Source organism: Arachis hypogaea, chromosome 1, assembly GCF_003086295.3.
Source record: "Arachis hypogaea cultivar Tifrunner chromosome 1, arahy.Tifrunner.gnm2.J5K5, whole genome shotgun sequence".
Classification (NCBI taxonomy): Eukaryota; Viridiplantae; Streptophyta; class Magnoliopsida; order Fabales; family Fabaceae; genus Arachis; species Arachis hypogaea.
This window is the reverse complement of record NC_092036.1, coordinates 109,932,131-109,944,460: the sequence shown is the minus strand read 5'-3', so window position 1 is coordinate 109,944,460 and position 12,330 is coordinate 109,932,131. Positions and strand designations below refer to the sequence as shown.

At 30.7% G+C, this 12,330-nt stretch overlaps 1 protein-coding gene and 1 non-coding gene across 2 annotated transcripts; both read left to right on the top strand.

The window, feature by feature from the left end:
* The first annotated feature begins 8,093 nt into the window (after nucleotides 1–8,093).
* LOC112709613 (presenilin-like protein At2g29900) lies at nucleotides 8,094–9,844 on the top strand. The gene has a single exon (XM_025761502.3). It carries the CDS (start codon nucleotides 8,272–8,274, stop codon nucleotides 9,676–9,678), a length of 1,407 nt encoding a protein of 468 aa, XP_025617287.1. The 5' UTR covers nucleotides 8,094–8,271; the 3' UTR covers nucleotides 9,679–9,844.
* A 1,391-nt stretch (nucleotides 9,845–11,235) lies between these two features.
* Nucleotides 11,236–11,308, top strand: TRNAE-CUC (transfer RNA glutamic acid (anticodon CUC)). Its single transcript has one exon. It is a non-coding gene; the product is annotated as a tRNA-Glu (tRNA).
* Nucleotides 11,309–12,330: the final 1,022 nt, after the last annotated feature.

Sequence of the window (12,330 nt, the reverse complement as noted above, 5' to 3'; positions counted from 1 at the left end):
TAGTTGTTCCTGTGAGTTCACATGAAGGAGAATTAGTTTGAATGTGATTAGTTGAAGAGTTTGAGCGCTGAGCGTGAGTGAAAAAGAGAAGAGATTAGTTGTTCTTGTGGTTGGGTCAGGCCTGTCCGACACTAATCCAGTCCAAAAAAAATTATCAATACTATTACAAATCTCTTTGAGGATCTTCATGGTTTGTATAACATAGCTAGGGATGACCGTCATTGACCAAAAAAATTAAGATTTGGGAGTTCTTAATTTTCATGTGAATAAAATGGTTATGAATAATAGCAAGTTCAATGTCCCAAAATATTTTATTTTAGAGAACCCATATGCTTTTGACGAAGCTCTCGACTTTGTTGTTGCAACAAGAGTCAAAATCAAGCTTTTTAATGATGTTCATCACTTTATTCCCTAAAATATGACTTTCTATAATAACACAAATATTATAATTATATCTATGAGTCATATCTTTAATCGTAATAAGGAACTTCTTAGGAGATGTCCCTTTACAGTTCGAAACTAAAATATTCATATTAAATAATTAAAAAGAATAAAGAGAAACATCTTGACATGGATAGATTCAAGTCCCTATAGACTTATATTTTGAAAGAATATACTCCATATTTAAAATTTAGTCTGAGAGCTACATCTCCTTATTTTAGTAGGGATTTATATCTTTTAAATTAAGCTATTTGAAATTTCTATCCTAACTGTGATGACTAATACCTCCCCTTCTCATAATGCTTGCAATAAGAGAGTTAGTGATATTGTCACTATTGTCTATGGTAGAAATGAAATTTCTATTTTGATGTCTATTAACAAATTTTTTTTTGTAATATACTAAAACTCCTTCAATAATTTTTGTATTTATGTTCTATTTTTTTTACTAATAGGTTGATTATTATCTAGAGTTTGGGCTGGTGTTTATTATCTTCGATGATCAATCTTTCGTGGTTCTTTTCTTAGTTCAATTGTGTAGTCTTCTTCTCGTTAATTTTTGAATTTTTTTTTTGCTGTGGATAAGACTTTTTTGTTTTTGTAAAATTTTTGGGCGTTAGACTGCTTCCAGATTTTTAGTAATGTAGGACATTTTTTACTCTTTCTCTCAGCATTAGTTTTGATATTAGTAGGCTGATATCTTTCTTTTTCGGTGATGTGTTACTGATTTTCTTGGTTATTACTTTTCTGATCCTCCTTTAATAGGACCTAAAATGTAGATGTTTGAAAAGTTTCTTTTTCTTCTTTTAGTATATATTTTATCCTTGATTTGCTCCTTGTTTGATTCCTTTTGACTAACATCTAAGTATGGTGGATAAAGTATATTGTTGGATTATTAGATTAAAAAGATAAAATATGTTGTTAAATTATTAAACTAAAGGAATTGAGTTGATAACTAACTGATAACCAAAAATATTAATTTCTATTGACCCTCTAAGATTCATCTCGACAAAATCTTCTTGACCAAAAATTAAGAAAAAACTTTGCTAAAATCTTGATAAAAAAACTTTGTTAAAATAAAAAATAGAGTGAATACTCATCCGGTTCCTAATAATTTTTTTGAAGGGATCATGAGATCTCCAAACAAAAAAAATATCATTTTCGATCCCTAATCTTTATTTTTATGAGACTAATTAGTCCATTTGTCAATGATAAAAAAATATTGACAGAGAGACTAATCAGTCTCATAAAAGTAAAGATTAGAAGTCGAAAAGAATTTTTTTTTTGTTGAGTACCTCGATTGTCTTTCTAAGTAATTGTCAAGGACCGTTTAGGATTTTTTTTAAAGAGTATTTAGAATTTAATTTTAATATATTTAGTTAATCTATATGTATTTAATTACATAATGTTACGTTAATAAAAATAACTATTTTTTATTTTAATTACTTAAATAATCATTTAAGACAATATATATAACTAGACAATGGTATAAAATATTATATACTATCTTTGAATAAACTAAAGTCTTTAATTAATTTAATTATCTAAATAAATTAAGAAAAAATTTATCCTATTAAAATAAGTCATCTCTAAATTTACCCAAATACAATTTTTCAAATAAGGATATGTGTTTGTGTTTTTTTCTATTTTTATGTAAACTACAGTAAGATGTTGCGATTTAATAAATACACCTAATTCGCTGTAGACTATTATAAATTAAAAAGAGAAAAATACTAATCATAAATTGCAGAAGACTACCGTAATTTATACTTTGTTGATGGTGTTTATAAACTCTTCTAAACTATCACGGTTTATGCTTTGGCCATGTATAATTAGTTAAAACAATAAAAAATTATTTACTCATTTTTTAAAAATATATCTAACATGATTAATATATCTATTTTTAAAAAATACACAATATATCTAACGTGTATAATATATCTATTTTTTTATTATTTCGATATTCTTCTAAAAATAATACACAATAAATATATTTTCAAAAAATAAGTAAATACTTATCGTTTTAACTAACTATATATGGCATAAGGCACACTTTTTTTTTTATATTTGGAGAGAAAACATATGAAAAATATAACAACTAAACAATGACCATTTTTTATATATTTATTTGACATACTTCTTCATGTATTATACCATTTTTTATCCTTCATAAATAATATATTTTTAAAATATATCTGATGAATTTAAAAAAACTATATTTTAGTTAAAAAAATATTTAAATTATTTTTGACTTATTTGTTCACTAAAAATAAGCTAAAAATTTCAATTAAAAAAAAAAGAGAAATATAAGTGGTATAATAGACATAAAAGAGTAGGTCAAATAAATACATACAAAATAATTATTTAGTTGTTTGGCTATTTTATTTATGAAAGATAAAAAAAATAGTACAATGCAGGAAGGAATAGGTCGAATAAATACATAAAAAAGTCTTTGTTTATTTGTTATATTTTTTTATATGTTTTCTCTCCAAATATAAAAAAAATGTGCCTCTGATTAGGTATAATTACTTAAAAGTTAAAACGATAAGTATTTACTTATTTTTTGAAAATATATTTATTGTGTATTATTTTTAAAAGAATATTGAAATGATGAAAAAATAAATATATTATACACGTTAGATATATTGTGTATTTTTTTAAAATAAAATATTATACATGTTAGATATATTTTTAAAAAATGAATAAATACTTATCGTTTTAACTAATTATACATGACTAAAATATAAACCGTGATACTTTATAGGGATTTATGAATACCTCAATAAAATATAAACTGTGGTAATTTACTGTGATTTATACTTGATTTTTTTTTTTACTCATAAATCGTGACAACCTTCTTTTATTAAATCTTAGCACTCTACCATGATTTACATAAAAATAGAGAAAAAAATACATATACATAATCTTATTTAATAAATATTTTAATAAATTTGGACGGGATTTATTTTAACAAGGTAAATTACCTTAAATTAAGATAATAAAATTTGCTCGTAAAATTAATAATCGAGTAATATCAGAAATCAAAATTTTCGGTCAATATTAATCAACATTATTAAAATGATTTTGTTTATGATACGACCGTTACAAATCCGATGTCATAATTTGGCATTATATACAATAACTCGGCATTATGCACTATAACTCGGCACTTTACGTTATAACTCGGCATTATACGTTACAATCAGACATTATCACTTGTTAAAACCCATTAATTGCTCTTCAATTCAGATGATCAATAGAAACGTAACCGATCTATTTTATCTCACCTATAAAGGTATAATATTTTATCTTCAAATGGGACATTGAATTCTCAATACTGACTTAATCTTCGGAGTGCCTTTGCAGGTACACTCCCCCCTTGTTCCTTGCTCACGCTCTGCGCAATTGGACATCTCCTTGGAGAAAAGCTCAGACTTCCACAAAAGCTCAAAGGTCGGCATCGAAGATAATAACTCGGCGTCGACTCCCAGGGACCAAGCTCTCCCTTCAGGTATCCATACAAGAACAATTGGCGCCCACCGTGGGGCTTCGAAATAAACACGCTTCTTTCTATAGGCCCCATTTCCTTCCAATGGCTTCAAACTTACCTGCACCTTTGTAAACAAAGGTCATATAGTAAATCATTAAGGCCCGAAAAAGGCCGATCTATATCTGTTTTTTCGATCATTATCTGTCATCTCTCTATTTTTCAATTCATCTCTGGTTTATTTATTTGTCGATCTATATCTGTTTTGCCGGTCGATATCTGTTTTTCTGATCTATATCTGCTTTTTCGATCATTTTCTGTCATCTCTGTATTTTTCAAATCATCTGATATATTTATTTGCCAATTTAAATCTGCTTTTTCGATCAATATCTGTCATCTTTATTTTTTGATTCATCTATGGTATATCTATTTGCCGATCTTTATCTGTTTTTACGATCTATATCTATTTTTCCGATCATTATCTATCATCTCTCTATTTTTCAATTCATCTCTGGTTTATCTATTTGCCGATCTATATCTGTTTTGCCGATCTATATATGTCATCTTTATTTTTTAATTTATATCAATCATCTCTATTTGCCGATTTATATCAGTCATCTCTATTTTTCAATTTATATATCAGTCATCTCTATTTACCGATCTATATCTATTGTCTGATTTATATCAATCATCTTTATTTGCCAATTTATATCAAAAATCTCTATTTGCCGATCTATAACAGTCATCTCTATTATCCGATTTATACCAGTCATCTATATTTTTCGATTTATATCAATCATCTCTATATTCTGATTTATATCTGTTATCCCTATTTGCCAACTTATATCTGTAATATCTATTGTCCAATTTATATCAATCATCTCTAATTGCCGATTTATATTAAAAATCTCTATTTGCCAATCTATAACAGTCACTCTATTATCCGATTTATATCGGTCATCTCTATTTTCCGATTTATATCAATCATCTCTATTTTCCGATTTATATCTGTTATCCCTATTTGCCCATTTATATCTGTTATATCTATTTGTCGATCTATATATGTTTTTCTAATATATATCTGTCATCTCTATTTTTCAACTTATATCTGTTATCTCTATTTTTTAATTCTATATCTGTCGTCTCTATTTTTCAATTTGTATCTGATATATCTATTTGCCGATCTATATCTGTTATCTCTATTTTTCTGATCTATATGTCATCTCTATTTTTTGATTTATATCTGTTATCCCTATTTGCCGATCTATATCTGTTATCTGATTTTCTGATCTATATGTCATTTATACTTTCCAATTTATATATGTTATCTGTATTTGCCGATCTTTATCAGCTATCTCTAGTTGCCAATTTATATCTGATATTTCTATTTGCCAATTTATATCTGATCTCTCTATTTGTCGATCTATATCTGATTTTCCGATCTACATCTCTTATATCTATTTGCCAATTTATATCTGATCTCTCTATTTGCCAATCTATATCTGATTTTCCGATCTACATCTGTTATATCTATTTGCCGATCTATTTATGTCATCTCTACTTTCCGATTTATATCTGTTATCTCTATTTGCCGATCTTTATCAGTTATCTCTAGTTGTCAATTTATATCTGATATCTCTATTTGCCAAATTATATCTGATATCTCTATCTGCTGATCTAAATCTGATTTTTCGATCTATATCTGTTATATCTATTTGCCGATCTAAATCTATCATCTCTATTTGCCGATTTATATCTGTTATCTCTATTTGCCAATCTATATCTGTTATATCTATTTTTTGATCCATATCTATCATCTCTATTTGCATATCTGTTATCTCTAATTGTCGATCAACATCTGTTATCTCTATTTTCCGATCTATATCTGTCATTTCTATTTGCCGACCTATATATGTCATCTCTATTTGTCGACCTATATCTGTTATCCCTATTCGCTGACCTATATCTGTTTTTCTATTTTCAAATCTATATCTATTATCTTTATTTTCAGATTTATATCAATAATTATCCGAGCTATATCAATCATTATCATTTCTATATCAATCATTATCACTCTTTGTCAAATCTATATCAACTATCATCAGATCTATATCAACTATCTTCCGAACTATGACTATCAACGATCTTCAATCAATTATCCATTCGCGATAAATCTTCAATTCAAAGTCGCATCATTTACACATGCGCAATCAAACACAATCTTCAATCAATTATCCATTCGCGATAATTCTTCAATTCAAAGTCGCATCGTTTACACATGCGCAATCAAACTCAGTCTTCAATTCCGAACTATGACTATAAACAGTCAACAAACTCAATCACATATCATACAAGTACAAACACTTATCCATTCGCGACAACTCTTCAATTCAAAGTCGCATCGTTTACACATGCGCAATCAAACTCAATCAAATCACCGAACAACGGTGAACTAACTCAATATTCTCGCCCAACCAATTCACTTTTATCAACATCGTCTCAGCAACTATCCAAATTAACTACTCGGTTCCATGAAAAAACCTAACCGTTGCATCTATTAAATCAACGGTTCAAAATTTTATTGGAAAAATCAAAGGCACAATCAATGACAAGACTACTACACTTTCCAATACACGTTAACTTCAAATTACGTCTGAAAATTCAAATTATTCATTATTTTAATAAAGTAAGTTGATCTGGGGGCTCCATACCTATAACTCAAATCGCCGAGTTATAACTAAAAAAAAAAAGCTCAACCTGCTTTATCAAAATATAGCCAGGCTAAGCTTGGGGGCTATGATACGACCGTTACAAATCCGATGTCATAATTCGGCATTATATACAATAACTCGGCATTATGCACCATAACTCGGCACTTTACGTTATAACTCGGCATTATACGTTACAATCAGACATTATCACTTGTTAAAACCTATTAATTGCTCTTCAATTCAGATGATCAATAGAAATGTAACCGACCTATTTTATCTCACCTATAAAGGTATGATATTTTATCTTCAAAGGGGACATTGAATTCTCAATACTGACTTAATCTTCGGAGTGCCTTTACAGGTACACTCCCCCCTTGTTCCTTGCTCACACTTTACGCAATTAGACATCTCCTTGGAGAAAAGCTCGGACTTCCACAAAAGCTCAAAGGTCGACACCGAAAATAACAACTCGGCGTCGACTCCCAAGGACCGAGCTCTTCCTTCAGATATCCATACAAGAACAAGAACAGTTTATATCTTAAATCATAAACTTTTAACTTTATACGGTACTTTATAAATATAAAATATAAATTCTATAGTTAGACAGCATTAACTAATTAAAAGTTAGTTTTTATATTTTCTCTAATAATAACTATAGAATAAACAATCAAATTTTCACTCAAATATTAACGATAAAAATTATTCTATTTTTTTTAACGATAAAAATATTTTTAAAATATTTTTAAATTTGGCATAAATATCTCTTCTTTGTAGATATTAGTAGAAAAATATATTAGTAACATTTGATTTTAATAAAAAAATTTTTTTGTAAGTATTAGTAAACAAAATAAAACAGTTTTATCTTCAAAATTTGATAATTTTATGCTAAATAATTTTTTTATGTTTTTTATCAATGACAAAAAATATTTTTAAAATATAAAAAATTTCTAAAAATCAAATTTTTTATCCGATTTTTTATATATACTCTCTAAATACATTTTCAAATATTTTTATAAAATTTTAGATCAAATATATAAGTAGTTTATTAAATATAAAAAATATTTTATCACTTATAAAAATATTATTAATTATTTTTGTAATATTTTATAATATTTTAAGAGATAAAGTATATTTTTTGTCTCTAAAATTTGACAAAAATTTTAAAAATATCTCTAAGTTTTATTTTGTTTTAATTTTATCCTAAAAGTTTTTGATTTGCGTCAAATATACTACTGACGGCTAATTTTTAACAAACAAATCAAACATAATTTTCATGCATTATTATTAGATTGGTCTTAAATTTTTTAAAAATTTAGCTATATATTTAATACAAATTAAAAATTTCTAAACATTTAAGAATATTTTAAAAAATTTTGTCAAAGTTAGATAAAAATATATTTTACCCTATTCTAAAAGTATTTTTATTGTTATCAAAAGTGAAGGTTAGCCTGTATGAGGTTTTGGTAATTCACCCTAATTATTATAAATTATTTTCTCTGATATACAATTTTTTTTTTCTTTCAAAGAAGCTGCATCCTCTGAAATTTTGGATCCATGATCCGCACACACAGTCGCTGACTTGAACGAACTAAGAACAAAAGTGGAAACCTGGAAAAACAAGGGATTGGATCTCCAATGGATTCGAACGCCATGGCACAACTCCAAAGACCTTCAACCGAAACCCCAACCCTGCTCGATTCTCTGGGCGAAGAAATCATCAGAATTGTAGCCCCAGTCTCAATCTGCATGTTCCTCGTTGTAATCCTCGTCTCCATTCTCAACACGGGTGACTCTTCCTTCTCCGTTTCCAGCATCGCCACCATTGCGTACACCGAGACAACCTCCGATTCCTCCTGGGACAAGTTCCTAGGTGCCCTGCTCAACTCCCTCGCCTTCGTCGTCGTCGTCACCTTGGCTACCTTCGTCCTCGTCCTCCTCTTCTATTTCAGGTGCACTGGCTTCCTCAAAATCTACATGGGTTTCTCCGCTTTCGTCGTTCTAGGGTTCCTCGGCGGTGAAGTTTTCATCTTTTTGATTCAGCATTTTAGTACCCCAATTGATTGCTTCACTTTCTTGTTGCTTCTGTGTAATTTTGCTGTTGTTGGTGTTATGGCTGTCTTTATGTCGAAAATGGCTATTATTGTTACTCAGAGTTACTTGGTTGTTATTGGGATTCTTGTTGCTTATTGGTTCACTATGTTGCCTGAATGGACCACTTGGGCCATGCTTGTTGCCATGGCATTGTATGATCTTGCTGCCGTTTTGTTGCCTATTGGTCCCTTGAGGCTTCTCGTTGAGCTCGCCATATCGCGGGACGAGGAGATTCCGGCTTTGGTTTACGAAGCTAGGCCTGTGAATGTTGAGAATTTGGATCCTAGGGTTGCTGTTGCTCAGAGGAGGCTGTGGAGAGAGAGGAGGGTTACCGAGAATTCAAATCTCCGGGGTGATGCTAATGTGAATGTTAGTAATAATAATGCCTTAGGTCTTGGTGCCAATGCTGAGTTGAACCCTGGTTCGGATTCAAACAGTAATAATCCCAGTTCGGCTGGGGAAGATGCTATTTTGGATTCGAATTTGGGTTCTAGTACTTCTTATGGGATCTATAGTGACAGGAATTTGGTTAGAGCTGAAGAGGGGCGAGTTCAGGAGACCAATTCAGAGATTACTACCCCATTGATTGGTCACGGAGTGAATGTTCGGATACATAGCAGAGCAGAAAATGTGGATGCATCAGATGAGAATTTGATGTTGGAGGGAATTGGATTGGCTTCATCCGGCGCAATCAAGTTAGGGCTGGGCGATTTCATCTTCTATAGTGTTTTGGTTGGCAGGGCTGCAATGTATGATTTTATGACTGTGTATGCTTGTTATCTCGCTATCATTGCTGGTCTGGGGATAACACTGATGCTTTTGGCTTTTTATCAGAAGGCTTTGCCTGCTCTTCCCGTGTCAGTCGCACTGGGGGTGCTGTTTTATTTCTTGACCAGGCTCTTACTTGAAGTGTTTGTAGTACAATGTTCCATGAATCTTCTGATGTTTTAAAGTCAGATGTTATTTCTTGAGTCTAGTGCGTGGCTAAAATGAAAAAATATATATTCTATGCCTATATATATACACTAGGGAAAGTTCTGGGCTCCTGTGTTTACTAGTAAGGCTTTTCAGAACTGTATCTGTTCTTTCTATTCTATAGCACATAACTTTTGATGTCCCTCTTGGATCTAAGAAGGCCCTCTTTGGAGACCATTGGGAGAAGGGAAATGGAGATGTGGCAGATTGAATTTGAATCCCTCACATAATATTACCATAGCCACCCTGGTAAAAGTTGAGCATTGCTCAGCAGCTTTGAAGCCTTTGACTGAAATACTATGCGCTGCAGGTTGAGGATCTGTGACCAAATTCACTCAATTCATGTTCTTTAAAGTAGAATAGGTCAGGTGAAAAAAATAACGAAAATGAAATTAGTTCAGCATGAAACATCATAATCATTAGTTGTTAGTCAAACCTTTACATCATAACTTTGTTGGTTGAAATAACTTTAATATGAAAATAATTCATTTTCTTGTCAAAATCAGATGAAAGTTAATAGTTATATATGGATATCATTGGCAGCTAGTCTGAGCAAATATCGAATATTATGAATGAATAGGATGGATGCAAATTCCCTTCAAGGCAAGAATGTTTGTGTTTATCTTGTATGTTGTAAGACATTGGTAGTTGGTACTGCATTTTATCTACTTAGTGAAAGTAGGACGCCAACACAACCCTACCCTGTGCGGGCCGGGTGTCTAACCTGAGTGGGATGGGGTTGTATTCGGGGTGTACCTGTCTTTATCATCCGTTCTGGTATATATATAACTTGTGTCTTAATTTAATTTATGTTTGGATGGTGTTTATGGTTTTATAAATTTTGAAATTTAATTTAAATGCCAGATTCTAAAAGTTATAAGGCGGGACCTCATGGATACGGTTAGGATACAAAATTTTACTACTACTCACTGATTCATTGCCAAATTCAACTGGAATGCTCTATTCTAACAAACTGCTTAATATATCAATCTAAGACATTTTTTCGTTCAACTTGTTGGTCCATAATCCATTTTGCTGAAATGAATTTGCCTCTTGCATTTGCACATGTTTTCATATTAGGTACACAATTCTGCACTATTGAAATGTGGTTGCAATTTGCAAACCTACACAAGTTATATAAGAAGCTGCATAAGAGTATGTGTCTCTGATTTTTTTTTTTTTCTTTTTGGAGCCAAAACATAATTATATTGATTAGAAATGCGGACCATCCGGATAAAGTAAAGGTAAGGGAAGTTATATTTATTTATGAATAAGATCTACCCATTGAAAATTCTAATTGACATTTTCAATCGTATATTGTTTGCCATTGCTTGAAATCAAAACCCCACTGGTAAGCAGAAAATCCTTGTTTGCATTTATTTGACTCACAACTTCTTCAGTTGCCGGCATACAAATAAAAAAATAAAGAAAAAGTCTCTTGTACCTAAAATCAATCGACAAAAGTAACTTAGGATTAACAGTCTCCGTGACTGTTACTATAAATAATAGCTAACTCCCCTTATTTTCATCAACTCCGTTGTAGTCTAGGTGGTTAGGATACTCGGCTCTCACCCGAGAGACCCGGGTTCAAGTCCCGGCAACGGAATTTTTGTTTCCTTTTACTGCTTCTTCATGAACTTTATCCAGTTCTATGTATGTATACCTCACTCAACCAAAGCAGGAACATGAACATGTTAAGCTTTCCCGTCTTCACGTGATAAATAATAGAAATTATTAAGAAATATTATTTTAAATATGTAATCATTAATACAAATAAAAGATTTTCTTTTTTCAGAAGGGATATTTTTTAAAATCATGAAAGTGGAACATGAACATGTTAAGCTTTCCCGTCTTCACATGATAAATAATAGAAATTATTAAGAAATATTATTTTCAATATGTAATCATTAATACAAATAAAAGAATTTTTTTTTCAAAAGGTATATTTTTTAAAATCATGAAAGTTTAATTACATAAAAGTATATATTGTAAACACTACAAGAAAAACGCTGAGTACGGTCAGATTTATCGTCGGAAACAATCAAACGGTATAACTTCCTTAGTAAATATTTATCGTCGGATATTTTACGTTCGACGGTAATTACTGTCGAATTTTGTGACGGATAACCAGCTCGAAAAATTAATTAGTTATCAGCGAATTTTTTCGATGGTAATGTTGGTGACAAAAAATGGTGTTCTGCATCATATTACCGTCGGGTGATTTCGACGGTAATTCCGACGGTGATGTCTTTTTGTTTAAAATTTGAAATTAATGGTCAATTTTAATTTTAAATTTACATTTTTTTCACATAATTAGTGGTCAGTTCATAAATAATGAAGAATTTTTATTTAAAATAAATAATACAATGATCAAATAAGTTAAAGTCAAGTACATCAAATAAATACAATGAAACAATAAATAAAAAAACTAATATCTACTGGTCCATGTAGTCGTCGTCGTCGTCAGTCCTATGACCCTGAGTTGGCAGCGCAAAAGGTGGTGATGTCTGTGGGCTTGTAGCAGGATCACTACTACCTGTAGCAGGACCGTTGTCACCTGTAGCAGGACCGTTGTCACCTGCAGCAGGACCACTGCCACCAACAACGGTGCTGCCACCAATAGGGTCG

What these genes read in the sequence shown, in the direction of transcription:
- LOC112709613 (XM_025761502.3), top strand. Translation starts at nt 8,272, where the DNA reads ATGGATTCGAACGCCATGGCACAACTCCAAAGACCTTCAACCGAAACC.